We start from the raw sequence: 19870 nt of genomic DNA on the forward strand, positions 1-19870 counted from the left end.
TTAGTTGATTGAGGCATATTTGTATTAATATTGCCTTTTTGATTTAAAGGGGTGGGGCTTGTGGTTTTCTTTTGCTGAATTATTTCACGGATTGCTTTTACAGGTTAACAGTTTAGATTCAAATGTGAGCTCTAGTGCTCGAATAATTGCTCTCACTCAGACCTTCACTGTAGAGCTCGCAGGGAACGGAAGCCTGGCACACAGAGCATCGGGCAGATGATCCGGCGGAAGACACAGTGGGAAGACATCGAAGGATCCTGGTAAAAGGTAAGTACTGTACCAGGATTCTGCAATGCAATCCTGAGTGTGGCTCGGGGTTACCACCAATGGTACTAAAATGTAACCCCGAGCCACACTCAGGAATCCCACCAGGAGGTTTAATGCATTCTCTGCATTAGGGTGAAAAAAAAACCTTCCATGTTCAGCCCCCTTCACTTTTACTTGAACCCAATCTTGATCCAGTGCTGCCCTCTCTCTTTCCTCATAGGACTCAGAGGCAGGAGTCATTGTCTCCAACTGCTGTGAATCAAATCCTGCGAGGACGGAATGGGGGTGAGCCACACTGTGTGTCAATAGACACACACAACCTAACTTGAGACTGAGCCCACACAAGTGCCCCCATAGCAAGTGGGGGCACTTAGAAGGAAGGTTGAGCCAAGAACGCCAGCAGGGGACCCCAGGCCAGAAGAAAAGGTAAGTATAACATGTTTATTTGTAAAGGTTTTTTAATATCACTTTAAATGAAACCCACTGATTTTAAGCAAAACTATACCCCCCCAAAATACTTGTCCTCACTATCCAGCAATGCCGTGGTTATATCCCTCGCTGGCCGCTGTCATCTTTTCCCTTGCCATTTTTGGGTGCTGGGTTTTGGCATCTTGATTGGCCTGGGGGACGGGACAGGACATTATTCTGTGCATGCACACGGGAGTCATTTACTTTGACATAGCCCGAGTATGCCAGGAAAGCATGCCGAGCTATAAATGAGCAGCTCGGTGTACATTCATTAGAAGACTGCAAGCAGGCAATTATGTTGTGAATTGCAAAGAGACATAGCCTCTGCACTCTTTTTTATCTCCTCTGATCTGGGCATACTGTCTCCAGATTACCCACTTGGACCCTATTATTGCATCTCCCCCATTCCAATAATTATGTTGCCACCATCTAGATTAGAACATGGGTCTTCAAACTATGGCCCTCCAGTGGTTCAGGAACTACAATTCCCATCATGCCTAGTCATGTCTGTGAATGTCAGAGTTTTAAAATGCCTCATGGGATGTGTAGTTCCACAACAGCTGAAAGGGCCCTAGTTTGAGGATCCCTGCTCTAGAATAATTGACTCCTAGGGATCACCTTCTTACATAACCTTTATGCCCCAAATGGTAATTCCTCTTTGTCCTTACTGCATCAGGAGTCAGAATGCAGGGGAAGCTGTACCTAACCACAATGCTCAATTACAAACTGTTTTGGAGGAAAAACTGCCATCTAAAAGTTTCTTAAAAAGGATCTCCGATTAAGTAGATAGTATCATAATATTTATGCCATCAGTGAAGATGAACCAATACCAATTTTTTTTTTTTGGGGGGGGGGGTATACAGTCATGGACAAAAATATTGCGCACAGTAGACACAGGAACATAAGGATCTCTAGAGATGAACTTGTAAACTTGAGATTGTCCATGCTTTTCCACAATTTTTGTTCTGAAATCCTCAGACAATTATTCGCTGTTCTCTTCTCTATGCTCCCCGTGGCACACAGACACGTAACAGAAAGAGTTTTGCATGGAATTTGGCTTTTTATTTCTCCACTTTTTTGTGTCATACAAAAACAAACACAAGAATAAAAAAAATATATATATAATTTAAACTTCAGAATGCCTTAAGTCCTAAACCATCGTAATTACAATAATTTTCTGGGCAGAGTGGTGCATTATCTGACAGAAATGCAAGGGTGCCAATATTTTTGGCCATTACTGTATAAATCTATATATCTCTATCTTGCCACAAAGATCAGCAGGCGTCAGCTGACTTGATCAGTGTGTGGCCGCCCCCCTTCGACAGAAGTCAATAACTAGATCAATTTCTGTCAGACAAGCTGAAAAACTTGTCAATCAACAGCTGCAACCACTCAGTGTATCACGATAGTGGAGTTTACTTTGGGGGAGATTTACTAAAACTTGAGCGCTCAGTGGAGGGGTTTCTCCATACACTTGTGTGGATGGAGGAATGTGTTTGTTTGTCTTCTCCATTTAGCCTGCTGGCTGAATGAAATAGAAAAAACAATCTATGGCCAGCTTCACACTGCACGACAAAAAAAAAAAAAAAAATAGGCTGGTAGGTCTTGCAATTAGACACTTTCACACATGCCTAAAATTAAACAAAGCTAAAATTGAAAATGAGAAGTCAACAATGGTATAAAATAAATAAAATATATATATATATATATATATATATATATATATATATATATATATATATATAATAAAATAAGATAAAAAAATGTTCGTTTGATTAGGCAACAAAAGTTTTTATTTTTAAACTTTGGCATACAAGTGAAATCCTTAGAAGCGTTTAGCAAGTTCAGTGGGTTTTCACAATAGTTCACATTGCGGTGCATACATTTTTATTTTAAAATCAAATTTACTTGATCACAAAAATATATCTTGCATTTTATGTTAACTGCAACATGTCATGTGTAAGTGTATAAAGAAAAAAAAAAAAAAGGAGAAGCCCTTGGCCATTCTATATTGTGTTGCAACATGCTCTTTGTCTTACACATGCCAGTATATTATGGTGATCAGTTTTCTCCCAATGCCTCAATTTAAAATGATTGCACAACAATGCAATAAAAAGGTCATCAGGTTTCAGCCACGTACAGCTACAGAAAAAAAATGCTACATCTAGAACCATCAAATAATTTTGACAGAAGATTAGACCAGCATGTTAGTGATTTGAAACTTCCAAATGATGCATTTGTAGTTGAAAAAATTACAACTGGCTGTATATAATGCTTCAATAAACTGTGGTTTCTAACCCCAAGAATCAGTAGAACATACAATAGTACAATTATATAACCTCTGATGGTAGTCACTACTCAGAAGTCAGCTTCCAGTTTTCCACATGCTCAAGGATATGAAAATTGATGACCCTTTCTTCCTTCTGTCATCATTCTAGTCTTTTATCACCCCCCCCTTTCTTTATGGTGACTAATATATCCCAAAAGCGAATCCAAGTGGTAGGAGCACTTGGAACCATGAAGTTTAGCTTATATACTAGTCTTCCTAGCTGCAATTTCAGTTGTAGAAGCTGCCAACCATGACCACTAGATGCTGCCAACTTATTAGCTATTTTTATGCCACAATAAAATTGCTTAAAGCTCTTTTTTCAAATTCTCAGTTATAAGATGGTGCCAACGTTTACAATCACCTAAATACATGTTTTTACATGACCCACATTTGTAGATTTAGAAATCTCCTTTGGCACTCAATGTATTAAGCACCACTTTTATTTAAACTATTTCTACATAAAAAAAAAAAAATCCTCTATTAAACTAAAATTGGATTTTTCACTTATTTGCTAGAGTTCCTTTCAGGTCAATATTGATAAAATGCACCACTGAACTTCTGAAATCCCCAAAGATTGCTTTCTCTACTTAGGTAATCCGGTTTCATCTTAACATTCACTTTAGCAGAATTCTATTTTGTGCCCGAGACACAAGGTCCTTCAGCCATTGACCTGTAATGGAATATGTTTTTATGCAATACAGAATTAGTAAATCATAGAAACCAAATCAGTAATTATCATTCTTTGTTCTAGCTTCTTAAAATTCTGAAATTAGATTTGTAGCTGCACTTTGCCAATGAGCAATGACTTTGCATAAAACTATTAAGGGTACATGTAGATAGCTAACCAATCATTGCTCCCCTATATTGATTAGGTGGAAAACGGCATCAGTGTAAGAACATGTTCTAATCAGAAAACGGAGGCAACAGCCCAATGTAGGCAGGGCTCAAGTGACATCCTAAATAGCTATCGGCAAATGCCTTAAATATGCCTTTTTATCATCATTTTAATATTCATTAAGAAATCATGTTCAAATTGAGCCTGTGCTTTCCCCATAAGACAAAGGGGTCTATTTACTAAAGGAAAATCCACTCTGCACTACAGGTGCACTTGTAAGTGCAGTTGTAGATCTGAGGGGAATCTTTGCTGATTTTACCATCCAACCATGTGCAAGCGAAAATGCTGTTAATTTTCCTTGCATGTCCCCCTCAGATTTACAGTGACTGCACTTCCAAGTGTACTTCCAGTGGATTTGTCTTCAGTAAATAACCCCAAGTAACAGGTTTGTATTGCACACCTTTCATTTACTCCCCTGAGTCACCACAAGCAAGAAAAAGAAGCCCTATGTAAGCTTCACACCACTCCAGTCAGAGCTTAGTCGGGGGGGTGCGAGCCACATGCTTTTCCATACTCAAAGTACCAGGTATTTGCTTTTAGTGGCTAGATGACATGACAGTGGAGCAAACTAAAGTGAGCATGTGCCGCCAGGTAGGGCAGCATTAGATAAATCTTTTCTCCAAGTTTGAGTGAATATTACAAGCACCGTCTCATCACAAACTATAGCTGTGCCAAATACACAATCTCACTTCAAGGCAGATATGGGATAAAAAGTTTAACCGATTATGGTTTAAACCTAGGGACAATAATTTTCTCTTTATGTGCCCAAATAGAAAATATGTTCGAAAATGAGAGACCACTCTAAAAATGGTATACTAGTAGTAGTAGTAGTAGAAGTAAAAAATACTGGATGTCAGGTAACCACGAATGGACTTTTATTCCATTTGCCCAATTAGTGCCTATAATGCAATATCTGTCAGAGATTTGCAAGGGCTTCCAGTAAACCGTTACCTTACCTACATTTTTCACAGTGAATAGAAATGTTAACTAGGACAGGTCTTTTGAAAAGATGACTTCCAACTTTATGGCAAACAAAAGCAAAGACATATACAAACAGAAAAAAATATATATAAAATGTTTCCAACAATAATTTATTTTGTTCCTGTTAAAATATGAAAAGATATCAGCGTATCAAACATGCTAACTGAAGAAAGTTTTATAGTGGCACTTAGGCTCAAAAGCTTGCAAAACGAAGAAGACAGTGTTACCACTTATGTAGTGCAGAAGATTTTTGAGGTAAATTACAAAGAAAAGTATTAAACTTTTGGTGCTGAAAGGAGTGTACAAAAGAATGATAAGGTAGAATAGAACAGAAAGTCACTCTGAGCAGCAAAGAAAAAAACTATATTGCAAGTCCAAAGGCACTGACTATACAGTACATAGTCTTGTTCTCCCATCTTACAGTGCAGCTTCCTGAAGAGAGAAAACAGGAAAATATGAAGTTACAGGGGTGTCTCATACTGTTAGTATACATATACTATAATTACAAACATTGCAATGCCCACAGAGACGCTGATAAAAAAAAAAAAAAAAAAAAAAAATCAGCATTTTAACCACTTGACCACTGGGCACGTAAACCCACTTAATAACCAGACCAATTTTCAGCTTTCGGTGCTCTCACAATTTGAATGACAATTACTCAGTCATACAACATTGTACCCAAATGAAATTTTCATCCTTTTTTTCACACAAATAGAGCTTTCTTTTGGTGGTATTTAATCACCGTTGGGTTTTTTATTTTTTGCGCTATAAGAGAAAAAAAGACTGAAAATTCTGTAAAAAAAAAAAAAAAATGTTTTTCTTTGTTTCTGTTATAAAATTTGGCAAATTTAGTATTTTTTCTTCATTCTTTTGCATAAATGTGAAAGATGAAGTTACGCCGAGTAAATAGATACCCAACATGTCACCCTTCAAAATTGCACACGCTCGTGGAATGGCGCCAAACTTCGCTACTTAAAAATCCCCATAGACGATGTTGCAGGGTATTGTGGGGTATTGCGGGGCATTGCAGAGTATTGCGGGGCATTGCAGAGTATTGCGGGGCATTGCAGAGTATTGCGGGGCATTGCAGAGTATTGCGGGGCATTGCAGAGTATTGCGGGGCATTGCAGAGTATTGCGGGGCATTGCAGAGTATTGCGGGGCATTGCAGAGTATTGCGGGGCATTGCAGAGTATTGCGGGGCATTGCAGAGTATTGCGGGGCATTGCAGAGTATTGCACAGGGAGGGATGGATGGCTGGATCTGTGACTGCATGTGTCACAGATCCAGCCCGCAGCAGCTGCTGCTGCTTCCGTTCTCTCCCCTCTCCTCTCTCACACTGTACCGTTCGGTACAGAGAGGAGAGGGAGGAACCGGCGTCATCACATGACGCCGGCTTGTTTACTAGTGATCGCTCCGTCATTGGACGGAGCGATCACGTGGTAAACCGCCGCTATCAGCGGCGATTTACCGTGATCAGTGATCAGCCGGGTCCGGAGGACCCGGCGGTCACGGAGACTCCCGTGTGCGCGCCAAACAGGGCGCGCGGGAGCGCGATTCTGGGAGGACGTACATTGACGCCCTCCCAGAGTTAAGCAACCGCCTTGTAGACGTATTTCGTCTATAGGGCGGTTGTTAAGTATAGTCCTCAAATCCATGAGTAAAAACATTCTGGAGATACTGAAGGAACTTCTAGAATATTTCTGCTGTTTAAATGTTGAATCACTGAAGCATAATAAAAAATTGTCTGTGTACCAGCATTCCAAGGTATCAATGAACGTATAATAAAAAGAAAAATGACTGTTCATTACAAACATTCAAATATTCTAAATGCTGCAACATGGTAACTAGTACATATTTGTTGTAGTGCAAACTTCCAGACCATTTCAGATGATAGAATATGGCTCCCTAAAAATCATATTTATTTAATTCACCAAAGCCCAATTAGAATTCTTTCACTCGCTCTTTAATGAAATGGACATTTACCTGTTACAAGCCTTATTTTGGGTTAAATATCTTTTTATTCAAAGTTTTAAGTATTTTAATACAAAAAAGGCATAAAATAACAATTTGAAACAAACAGTGAGCAAAAACATGTAGCCCCCGAGCAGATAAATGCCACATGCCATAATCATAAAAAAACAGATGCAACAATAGAATAGTTTGCCAACTTCACCATGTACAGGCATACACCCCTTTTAAGTACACAATGGGGTTTACTTACTAAAGCTGGAAAACGCAAAATCAGGCTCACTTCTGCATAGAAACCAATGAGCTTGTTCAATTAACCACTTAAGACCCGGACCGAAATGCAGCTAAAGGACCTTGCCCCTTTTTGCGATTCGGCACTGCGTCGCTTTAACTGACAATTGTGCGGTCGTGCGACATGGCTCCCAAACAAAATTGGCGTCTTTTTTTCCCCACAAATAGAGCTTTATTTTGGTGGTATTTGATCACCTCTGCGGTTTTTATTTTTTGCGCTATAAACAAAAATAGCGACAATTTTGAAAAAAATTCAATATTTTTTACTTTTTGCTATAATAAATATCCCCCAAAAATACATAAAAAAAAAAAAAAATTCTTCCTCAGTTTAGGCCGATACGTATTCTTCTACATTTTTTTTTTTCCAAAAATATCGCAATAAGCGTTTATTGGTTGGTTTGCGCAAAATTTATAGCGGTTACAAAATAGGGGATAGTTTTATTGCATTTTTATTAATTTTTTTGTTTTTTTTTTTACTACTACTACTAATGGCAGCGATCAGCGATTTTTTTCGTGACTGCCACATTATGGCGGACACGTCGGACAATTTTGACACATTTTTGGGACCATTTTCACAGCAAAAAATGCATTTAAAATGCATTGCTTAATGTGGAAATTACAGTTGCAGTTTGGGAGTAAACCACAGGGGGCGCTGAAGGAGTTATGTTTCACCTAGTGTGTGTTTACAACTGTAGGGGGGTGTGGCTGTAGGAGTGACGTCTTCGATTGTGTCCCCCTATAAAAGGGATTACACGATCGATGCAGCCGCCACAGTGAAGAACGGGGAAGCCATGTTTACACGCGGCTCTCTCCGTTCTTCAGCTCCGGGGACCGATCGCGGGACCCTATCGGCGATCGGGTCCCGGAGCTTCGGACCGGGTCGCGGGAGCGCGCCCGCAAACGGGTACATGTACAGGACGTACCTGTACGTACATGTGCCCAGCTGTGCCATTATGCTGATGTATATGTGCAGGAGGCGGTCCTTATGTGGTTAAGCCTGGTAATAAATAATAATTTTGTACTTTCCAGCTTTAGTAAATAAACCCCATTGTGTACTTGAAAGTGGGGCATGCCTGTATATGATTAAAAGCCTTAATTTAACAAAAAGCATTAGTTTACCAACACATCAAATGACAACTTAAAGCGGTGGTTCCGCTAAAAATAAAATTTTGACATCACTTTTAGCAAATAAATTACAGTTAGAATCGGCTTGTTTTATTTAAAAAATACCTCCGTACGTATGGTTTCCTATATTCGGTCCCACCGCCACTTCCGGGTACGATGCAGGCGGTGGGCGTTCCTAATTGATTGACAGGCATCCGAACGACGCATCCATCGCGTCATGAGATGCCAAACGTCGGTGCGGCTCTATACGGCGCATGCGCACCGACGTTCGGCTTTTTTCGGCATCTCGTGACGCGATGGATGCGTCGTTCGGATGCCTGTCAATCAATTAGGAACGCCCACCGCCTGCATCGTACCCGGAAGTGGCGGTGGGACCGAATATAGGAAACGATACGTACGGAGGTATTTTTTAAATAAAACCAGCCGATTCTAACTGTAATTTATTTGCTAAATGCGATGTCAAAATTGTATTTTTAGGGGAACCACCGCTTTAAGTCTGCATTCACACTGTCAAATAGTAGATGCCAGGGGTGGCCACCAGCAAGAATCAGTAGATTATTATACAAGATTTATATAGCGCCAACAATTTGCGCAGCGCTTTACACCATGAGGGCAGACAGTACAGTTACAATACAAGAGATTCTTGGTGGCGACTGTAAACATTTACTAAAGCTGGAAAGTACAACTCCAGCTCACTTCTGCATAGAAACCAATGAGCTTCTAACCTCAGCTTGTTCAATGAAGCCTGGTAATAAAACCCGGAAGCCGACTGGTTTCTATGCAGAAGTGATCTTGATTTTGCACTCTCTAGCTTTAGTAAATAAACCCCATTGTGTGTGTGACTAGTGGCAGCTGTCACACTTGTACTCGCCAATAAATGGCCAGAACTGCTACCGTTACCATGTAACCGCTCATCCTAGGTTGTACTAATGTATTTTTATGCATTGCACCGCAAAAAATTCTACATATATGCATTTTCTTTAATGCATAGAAGGTGTACTAGTATGGTGTGAACGAGGCACATAAACAGCAATTGTTTTTAGAGTGTCCTTGCGTTGATCTGCATTCATTATTGAATCCTCAACACTAAGGCCTCATGCACACTGGACGTTCGACATTTTTACAGCAGCTGTTTTTGGCTGTAGACTTATTTTTTACAGTCATTAAACACGCCATCATGTTATCCTGTGTCCATGCACACATAGGCTGTTAGTAGTTTTGGGCAGTGGCATATTTGAACAAAAAAAAAAAAAAAAAACAACACACACACACACACACACACACACACACACACACACACACACACACACACACACACACACACACAAAACTAGTGGGTTTCCGAGACACGTTTTTCAGCTGTAAAAACACTCCATGCTGATAAAGGTTGATAAACGCTGAAAAACGTCACTCACCAATGTTTAAAGCCTTGTACACACGATTGGATATCTGATAGAATCTAATCCGGTGGATTTTTTCATCAGATATCCGATGAAGCTGACTTTCATCAGTCTTGCCTACACACCATCAGTCAAAAATCCGATCGTGCCAAAACGCGGTGACGTACAAGACTACAACGAGCCGTAGTTCAATGCTTCCGAGCATGCGCCGACTTGATTCTGAGCATGCGTGGATTTTTGACCGATGGAGTTCCACACAGACGATCGAATTTTTCTATCTTTTTTTTATCCATAGGAAAAATTTAAAACATGTTCTATTTTTTTACACCGATGGAAAACAAACCGATCGTGTGTACACGGCTTAACAGTTTTGACCCAGGGGAAAAAACGCTATTGCAAAAATGTTGAAAAACTCACTGCAAAGCTACTGGGGCTTTTAAAATGTTATTTTAACGTCCAGTGTACATGAAGTGCAAAAAAATAAATCCTTACCATCTGTGGAGTTGTCCCAGAAACAAGAGCTTGCTGTGTGAAGTCCTGCACCATTCTTCTGCATGATTACACAGGTAACTGTCAAATAAATGTATTCAGTGGATTATTTACATTGAAACAGTAATTGTGGAAAAAGGATACAACATAAGGTTTTATATTTACAAGAGCTAAATCACAATTGTTACTGTCAGAAAGTAAATACTGAGGTATGCAGTTCTTCCTGTAAAACACAGTAAATTATGCTCATGAAATTCGCCTAAGAACTCAGGACACCATCACATTTTTACAAGTGCTTACAACAAAATAGACTGACTATTTAAGTATTATCTGAACATGTGTGATCAAAATATGCAAAAACATATTGATTAAGTGAGGGACTTCAGGATTGGAATACATCAATTATTGAGGATGATCATGTGTACTCTCCTTCAATGATCAGCCTTGTCATAACACACCCCCCTACACAGCCATTCCCTGGAAAACTCAGTGTGCTGCTGCTTATCCTCCCCCCAGCTCTTATGCAGAGGAGAACAGAATTTTAAACTGAATGGGTTGTTTTAGAATGTAATCGTTTAAAAGTAAAAAGTCTTGTGCCTTCAGAACCACAAAAAAAAAAAAAAAAAGTGCTGGTGTGCCATCCCCCACACAAAGGACATTAAGTTTTACCCGTTAAATGTGCAATGTACAGTATGTGTAAAGCACTGCATAATTTGTTGACGCTATATAAATACCTATCGTAATATTATTGATGCAATAACCTATGGGTTTCACCATGTAAATGCAACAGGAAGAGAAGTACTAAAAAAAAAAAAAAAGAAAGAAAAAAGGGGGTAAGACACACATACCGATGTACTTGAACGGTTTGCCAAGTTTTGTCAGTTGGCTCAGTGTTTGTTCCACAACATTTGTCGTCCACTGGTTGACTTTGTTGTGCTGATAAGCATTACCACCAATAGCACTTTCTATCGACTGAAATGAAAGAACAAAAACACACATAACATAAAAGCAAAGTCACAAAACTTAAAAAAACAAACAAACAAAAAAAACAAAACAAAAAAAAAAAACATTTAAACCGGAGCTCCACCCTGAACCCTCCCCCCTCCGGTGCCACAATTGGCACCTTTCAGGGGGAGGGGGGTCCAGATACCTGTCTAAGACAAGTATTTGCACCCACTTCCAAGCATAGACTCTGCGGGCAGTACGTCAGTACTCCCAGAACCCAGCGGGGAACAGTGAGGACAGCACAGCGCGACTCGCACATGCGCAGTAGGGAACCGGGCAGTGAAGCCGCAACGCTTCACTTCCCGATGATGGCGGTGGGGGCAGCGGAGAGACAAGCAATTGCTCGTCTTCTGCTGCCGACAGTGCTGGACTCCAGGACAGGTAAGTGTCCATTTATTAAAAAAGTCAGCAGCTGCAGTATTTGTAGCTGCTGTCTTTTAATATTTTTTTTTATGGCGGAGCTCCTCTTTAAATCAATAAAATACATACACAGTACAGCTTTTTATATTTCCAAAAAGAAAAAAACAGTAAATTTCAAAAATAAAAATCAGTGTCCCCATCAGTTTCCACATTAGCTATGTACCGGTACTGTACGGTACATATACATCACTTGCACACGCTAGTGCTGACTTCAACTCTCCTTCATCTCCCGATCCCCGCCCACTGCAGAAGGATCTTTAATACAAACAGCGGGTGGGTAGTCGGGGAGGTGCTGAGCTAATGAGGTCACTGGCTGCCAAGACACTGGCATTCCCAGCAGCCAATCCAGACAGCGTCACAGCATCGGCAGGAGTGGCTTTGTCTGCCGGGCACGAGCGGGCCTGATGTGACCTGTGGGCCGGGATACGGCGACCCCCTGCTCTACAGCATGGATCCAGATTGACTGAACACCCGAACACGCCACCAGAGACCAGCAAGTGGCACCTCACTCGAGTATAAGCCGAGGGGGGCATTTTCAGCACAACAAAAATGTGCTGAAAAACTTGGCTTATACTCGAGTATATACGGTACATTTTTTATTTTTTATTTTTTTTACTACTCATACCTCTTTGATGATGTTGCTTACTTCATCTACAACAAATGATGACTGAAAAAAAAAAAAAAAAAAAGAAGAAGAAGAAAATTACATTTGATAAAAATATAGACCGACAATATAAAGCACGTATGAGGGCTGTTGTCAAACTTGAACAAAAGCAGTTATTGCCCACAAAAATGAAGCATAAATTAGGCACTACATTTTGATCCACATTTTTATAAACAGACCCCTCTGATGCCCACTTTCTTCCATGACCATTAATTTATAAAAACATAAGTCATGCTAAATGTAAAACTTTTTTGCTGTCAGAACTGAAGGAATGTGACAGTAATAGGCAGTGACAGGTACTCTTTATGGAGGGATCTGGGGTCTATAAGAATCCAAATCCCTTCTTTGCACTTGAAAGCACCAAGTTTTGCGGTTTTGAATACTGCATTTTAAAAAACTTTGGTGCCTTTAAAGTCTTCTGTAAACTGGAAGTGACATCATGACATCGCTTCCGAGTTACTAGATCCGAGACCCGATCAAAGAAGATTCCAGGTTTGCTTGGATCTCCGACCAGCCGGCGGACGTGCCAGCTACGAAAGGCGGCAGTAGGGGGACATCCCCTCCCGCTGCTTGGGATAACAGTCAAACGGCTGCTTAGCCACATCGGTCTTTATCCCAAGAAAGCCAACCACCGGCTCTAAAAAAAACGATCAGGTCTGTCTGTCAGTTTTTCAGGCGGACCTGATCGGACACACTATTCACCTCTATGGAGTGGCGGATGTCAGCTGAGACATATCCGCCGATATCCGATCATATAAAACCAGACGAATGGAGACCATGGTTTCCATGCGTCTGGAGGATTGGATGAAAACAGACAGGCGGTCCGTTTTCATCCAATCTCCCCATAGAGGAGAGCAGGGCTCTGATGGGTCCATCTCTCCACCCACTGTGCCGAGATGGGGGGGGGGGGGGGGGATCAGCAGATCGATCCCTCACTGAGCAAAGCGGAGTCCATCAAGCTCCAAGACTTACCAATACAATCTGAAGATTTCCCTGGATCCTGCATGCAGGATACTCACAGTGTAGGTGCTACTTAAGAGACAGATAGATACAAAGGACTAGGATACATGCCATTTATATCTCTGTAAACACCAAAGCCATAATCCTTTGCACTGGCTGCAAAGAATGGCTGGACATAAAATTGCAGTCAGCAGACCAGAAGGCCTTACAATTGGTCGTCAAGTTAACATATACTTAGAAAATATTTGTAGCCTATTTGCAACCAACATTACATTAGTAGCAGTGATAAGTCTGGTTAAAAGAAATAGTATGAACTTCCCTAAATGTCCAATTAATACTGCAGCATAAAACCGGCCACTTGTACATATCACATCAGCTAAATAAGAAATTTGAACAAAACTGATCAACTAGCAGTGTGCACAGGTTATACTAAGGCTAGGTTCACACCACGATTTTACCATCCGATAAACGGACAGTTAAATCGGATGGAATCGTATGTCAAAATTTCCACAAAAAAAAAAAAAAATCGGATCCCGATTTTAAATAATGTCTGGGAAAAATAAGATTTTATGGATATTCGGGGGACCCCCGCCGTCAATTAAAAAAAAAAAATGACGTGCGGTTCCCGGTAATATCCATAACCAGACCCATTATCCGAGCACGTTGACCTGGCCGGCCGCAGAAAAGAGGGGGGGACAGAGTGCGGCCCCCCCTCTCCTGAACCGCACCAGGCCACATGCCCTCAACATTGAGAGGGTGCTTTGGGGTGCCCCCCAAAGCACCTTGTTCCCATGTTGATGGGGACAAGGGTCTCATCCCCACAACTCTTGCCCGGTGGTTGTGGGGGTATGCGGGCGGGAGGTTTATCAGAATCTGGAAGACCCCTTTAACAAAGGGGACCCCCAGATCCTGACCCCCCCCCCCGTGTGAAATGGTAATGGGGTACACTGTACCTCTACCATTTCACGAAGGAAGTGAAAAGTATTGTAAAAAAAACACACTGACACCAAAGAATAAAGTCCTTTATTTAAAAAAAAAAAACACTCGTTCCCGGCTTCCAGCGTTGTCCTGATCCTGCGAGGGCTGATCTCCCGCGATGAGAAGATCCTGCGACGGCCGCATCCCTGACCTCCTCATCGCTGGACACAGCCCAGCGGAATGACGCGCTGGGGCTGTGTGACATTACTTATATAGAGGAGGCAGGGACACCCGTCACGTGACCCCGCCCCCTCTGACGTACACTCTGCTACGTCACTGGCGAAGCCCATAGTCTTCCCTCTTCTTGGGCTTCCCCAGTGACGTAGCAGAGGGTCAGGGGGGGTCAGGATCTGGGGGTCAGGACCTGGGGGGGTCAGGGGGGGTCAGGATCTGGGGGTCCCCTTTGTTAAAGGGGTCTTCCAGATTCTGATAAACCTCCCGCCCGCATACCCCCACAACCACCGGGCAAGGGTTGTGGGGATGAGACCCTTGTCCCCATCAACATGGGGACAAGGTGCTTTGGGGGGCACCCCAAAGCACCCTCCCAATGTTGAGGGCATGTGGCCTTGTGCGGTTCAGGAGAGGGGGGGGCCGCACTCTGTCCCCCCCTCTTTTCTGCGGCCGGCCAGGTCAACGTGCTCGGATAACGGGTCTGGTTATGGATATTTAGGGGAATGAATATCCATACCAGACCTAAAGGGTCTGGTTATTGAATTTGCGGGGACCTCCATAACAAATCGGGTACGATTTATCACGATTTAGATTGACCACAATATAAAAAAAAAAACGGACACGATTGTAATACGATTTCAAATCAGGACCAAAAATCGTGGGCAGACACGTTTTTTGATACGATTTTAAATCGTATCAAATCGGATGCACTTGGGGACCTAAATTAATGAATGGCAGTGAATGGATCCGTTTTGCCATACAGATTTGGACGATTTAAAAGCAAAAATCGTGAGTAAAAAAAGGGATGACAAAATCGTGGTGTGAATGCACCCTAAAAGGTAATAAACAAACATAGTCCATATCAAACAATGCACAATATCCTAAATGTTATGTTACTTCGCTTTTGCTCACAAGTCTAGTACAACAGCTTATGCCACCTCCATTTTTTTCAGTTTGATCTGATATAATCAGGTAACTACATTAGCGCCATAGTAACAATAAACAATAGAAACTGTTGTATGTGTATCCAAGACATCAGTTCATCAAGATTAATGGCACTAATTGTTTTGTTCCACGTACAGTTAAAGTGAATTATTTTTTTGGCTTTTCATGCAGGGAAATTTTCATTTTCAGAAACTGAACATAAGAGTACCAAATCTCTTATAAAAGAGCTCCATGCAGTACTTTACAAAATGACATTTACCGCCACATACAGTAAGGGCCCTTTCACAAGTCCGCAACCATCCGCAAAGATCCGCTTTTGCGGACGGAAGAAAACCCTATTTTTCTTCCATCCGGCGGAACGGATCAGATGAATACGGATAGACGGTCCGTATTCATCAGATTCCCCATAGGGGAGAGCAGAGGAGAGACAGGGCGGTCTCTGCACTGTGTGCGGGGACCGCCCTGTCCGCCGACAGCTCAGCGGGGATTAACGGAGGCATCCCCGCTGAGCCAATACGGATCCGCTCCGTGTGAAAGAGCCCTTAGTACTGCCGGTACTTTGAGGCACACACCCTAATTCTTTTCAAATTACTGTGTATGTAAGCTCTCACAAGCAGAACCCTCGGATTCTTCTTGTATTAAAATGTGTTTTACCTGTATTGTCTCCCTCTATTTTGTAAAGCAGCAGTCCCCATCCTCCCCGACACCAGGGACCGGCCTCAAGAAAGACAACCCTTCCAAGGATCGGCGGTGGGGCGTTGTTTTGCACCTGCCACTCGCATATTAAATTTTTTCATTTGTTTGGCTTACCACATGGGCTCAAGCTATTATAAAATTATATTTTCCAAATTCTTTATTTGTATCGGATCTGTTTAGATGATCACATGATCTCCGATTAACATTAACAATATTGAATTGAGCTCATGTAATCAGCCAAACAGATACAAATACCAGTGGTGCACCGAAATTTCGGCCGAAAATTGTGTTTCCGGCAGGCGGCCGAAAGAAAAAAAAAGTGCAGATAATGGAGCCAAAAAAGGGGCGGGGCCATTCCACCGGGTGCCACACATGTATAACCCTGGTGTCCTGCCAAAAATGTCCCCCCGGCGAATTTGGACCCCCCCTGTAGCTTGCGATGTACAAACCTCAACCGAGCCTCCGAAAATAGCCGAACATGTAGAGCTGAGAGTCAGCTCTACACGGCACATGCGCAATGACTATCACACATATGCTGCACGCACCCAATGCTAGTGCTACTCTGCAAGGGGCGGGGAAGATTTTAACAATAAAGTACACGTCTTAGCGGGGCGTGTTGATGGCCGTAAAACCCGCCAATCTGACTTAAATGTGCAAATCCACCTATCAACACGCCCCACGTAAGGTCCGGGCGGTGTGGTGGTGGTGTCAGCATAGGTGCAAGGGTGGGTGGTGGTAGAATGGCATGGTAGGTGGTGTGCAATGGTAGTGGGCAGGGCAGTGGTTGAAAAACAGATGTGTGCGTAATGAAGTAGGACAAAAGTGCGGGCAGTTAAAGCTGTTGTATGCCCGAAAAAAGAAAAAAAAAACCCTGTAAGGCAAAGGCATAATGAGCTAGTATGCATCACATACTAGCTCATTATGAAAAAGTTCCCACAGGGCCGCCCAGTCCCCGCTGAGGGAGCTGCTCTAGCGCTGTGAGTGGCTAGAGCTGCGATGACGTCACTCCCGCGCATGCGTGCAGGAGCCCTTTGTTCCGGCCCTGTCAGACTTGCCAGTTATCTATCGGCTCTCCTTTACAGAGACAGCCTGTGAGAAAAGTAATGCCAATAACAGGAAAGTCAGTTTACATGTGACCAGCTATGATTTGACACAATGGTGTCTTTACATGATAAAGGGCTGCTGAGCTTGGCCCTTTACCTTGATCAGTTGTGTCCAAAGGACACAGCAGCCACAGAGTGTATGCTATGCACATCCCAGGGGGGCATTCCTGGCTATGCCTTCTAACCACAAATGGCCAAGCCAAATTTAGATTTTTTTTGCACATGAACCTCTGGCATTGTTTGGTGTCTCTTAATGGGGAGATTTCTCCGTACTTCCTGTCCCATAGACAAAGGGAAGTAAAAGAAAATCCTTACAAATTAAACAAAAATCCTCTCTCAAGGTCCATTCACACCACAGTGTGCATTATTGTGCGTATAAATTTAAAAAAAGTATTAAAAGTAGTACATAGTTCATAAATATAAGGTTGCAACGTTACCACGCTGGCTCGGACACTGATAGATCCCTGTAACCAGACTGGGAAAATGCAAAGGAAGGCGCCGACCATCATCAACACAAAATGGAGCAGACAAGCAGTGTGCTTCATGCCAGACCCGCCCCGTCATCCATACCCGCCAGTGGGTCTGGCATGAAACACACTGCTTGCCTGCTCCATTTTGTGTCGATGATGGTCGTCGTCTTCCCTTGCATTTCCCCAGTCTGGTTATAGGGATCCATCAGTGTCCGAGCCAGCCCTACAGCCAGCGCAGTAACGTTGCAACCTTCTATTTATGAACTATGGACTACTTTTAAAGTGGTTGTAAATGTAAATGTTTTTTCACCTTTTTGCATTCTATGTATTGAGGTGAAAAAACATCCGAGGATTAGCAGCCCCCCAGCCCCCTGTTTACTTACCTGACCTCTCAAAAGTCTGTTGCATTCATTGGTTGATTGATAGAAGCTCCACCATTGTCTCCTGCTGCTGCTGTCAATCAAATCAATGACGTGACGCAGCGCGCCAGGGGGCGGGGCCGAGTGATACAGTCGGTGGCTATGGCTGCATCACGGAGCGCGTCCACAAGCTAACCACCTTGGGAGAGAGCTTCCCATGAAGGGGGTTAGCTGATGCGGGGGAGGAGCCGAGAATGCCACCGAGGGACCCCAGAAGACATGAATCGGGGCCACTCTGTGCAAAACGAGCTGCACAGTGGAGGTAAGTATGATATGTTTTGTTTTTTTTTAAATAACAAAGGGGGAACCTTTAGTGTCCCTTTAGACCCCTTTCACACTGAGGGTGTATTGCAGGCACTATAGCATTAAAAATAGCGCCTGCAATAGGCCCTAAAAGTGCTGCTCCATTGTCCCAAGGAGGGATGAGCTCCGGCGTGTTCGCACACTCCATGTGCAGAGCCCGCCAGGAAGGGAGGGAGACATTTCCCGATCTCTGCAGCCGAGCATCAGGAATATGTCTCCCTGCCTGTGATTAGCGCAGCGCCGTGCAGACTTCCTGGCGAGCTAAATGCACCCCACTAGTGGCCAAAATGCGACGCAAATCCACCCATAGCGTCGGCGGTAAAAATAGCGGCATTTTACCGCCGGCGCTATGAGCGGTTCACTGCGAAAGGGCTCTTAATACTTTTTGGAAAAAAATTGCCAGTCAGCTTATTGAAGAGAAATTGTGGTTAAGCCCTTTCACACAGAGGCAGTTTTCCAGGCATTTTAGAACTAGAAATAGCGCCTGAAAACCCGAGTGCTCTCACAGTGGGATGGTGCGCTTGCGGGGCGTTAGAAAAAGTCCTGCAAGCTGCATCTTTGGGGCGGTTTGGGATCGCTGTATACACTGCTCCGAAAACACCCTGCCCATAGAAATTAATGAGGAGCGCTTCCGAATCGCCTGAAAAGTGCTTCAGAAGCGCCACAACTGCGTTTTTAACCCTTTCTTCAGCCGCTAGCAGTAGTTAAATCGCCCCGTGCAGCTTAATTGCTACTAAAACGAGCGGAGCTTTAGCACTGACGCCCACACCGCTCCAGTGTGACAGAAGCCTTATTGTAGCCACTAGTCCTCATTTTCAGGTAATATGTATGGCAGCTGGCAAAAGTTCCATGTGTGGGCTCCTGGAGGAGGAGGAGAGCTGTGCTCGGTCTTTGTTGCAGCATTCAGTCCCACATTACACACAAGATTGTGCAGTGTCGGATCCTGCGGCAATGTGACCTGCCACATAGACAATGGCTGAGGAAGGGACTGTCACCTCTGCTAACAGAGAGGGGGGGGGGCACACATACAGGCCTGGGGGTACACATGGACGAGAAGTTACACATAACGTCTTCCATCCCCACACACACAACACACTACCTTCCCTGGGACCCCTCTCACCTCTTCCGCCGTCTGAAAGTCGTCCATCTTTCCTACAGCGACCGCTTACCGACCACCCTGCGCGCGCACAAACACCGGCAGCTAGAGAACACTGGCCGCCCCGCCTACCGCCGGTTGCCACAGACGCGCAGGGAGCCACGCCCAAAAAGCGCCCCTCACCCGTCACGTGACATCCTCCGATGTGACAAGGCTGAGGCGGAGAGCAGGGGGGCGCGTTCAGTTGTGTGAAGTCTTCCTTCACCTATCAGCAGTGTGTTGTTATTACGATGTGTTACTATGAGCGCTCCCAGGATGCTGTGCGCCCTGTCTTGTTATCTCCCCGGCCGCAGTGTGTGGCCTGCCACTCCCATGGTGCTGTTGCTAGATCAGTGCAGTGTCCCCACATGACAAAGTAGCTGTTC

General features: G+C 43.3%; 1 protein-coding gene across 1 annotated transcript; it reads right to left on the minus strand.

Annotated features, from left to right (window-relative positions):
• Positions 1-5029: 5029 nt before the first annotated feature.
• On the minus strand, positions 5030-19623 carry DYNLT1 (dynein light chain Tctex-type 1). Its single transcript, XM_040350552.1, has 5 exons — positions 19470-19623; positions 12266-12307; positions 11064-11187; positions 10219-10296; positions 5030-5372 (listed from the first exon to the last, which is right to left on the minus strand). The coding sequence occupies exons 1-5, from the start codon at positions 19494-19496 to the stop codon at positions 5302-5304; spliced, it is 342 nt and encodes a 113-aa protein (XP_040206486.1). The 5' UTR covers positions 19497-19623; the 3' UTR covers positions 5030-5301.
• Between the last annotated feature and the right edge of the window lie 247 nt (positions 19624-19870).

This window comes from Rana temporaria, chromosome 4 (assembly GCF_905171775.1).
Source record: "Rana temporaria chromosome 4, aRanTem1.1, whole genome shotgun sequence".
NCBI lineage: Eukaryota > Metazoa > Chordata > Amphibia > Anura > Ranidae > Rana > Rana temporaria.

What these genes read in the sequence shown, in the direction of transcription:
- DYNLT1 (XM_040350552.1), bottom strand. Translation starts at nt 19,496, where the DNA reads ATGGACGACTTTCAGACGGCGGAAGAG. An exon ending in CAAACCGTTCAAGTACATCG is followed by an intron (nt 10,297 to 11,063) that starts GTATGTGTGTCT and finishes TTTATTTGACAG; the next exon opens with TTACCTGTGTAATCATGCAG. An exon ending in CTGGGACAACTCCACAGATG is followed by an intron (nt 5,373 to 10,218) that starts GTAAGGATTTAT and finishes TTCTCTCTTCAG; the next exon opens with GAAGCTGCACTGTAAGATGG.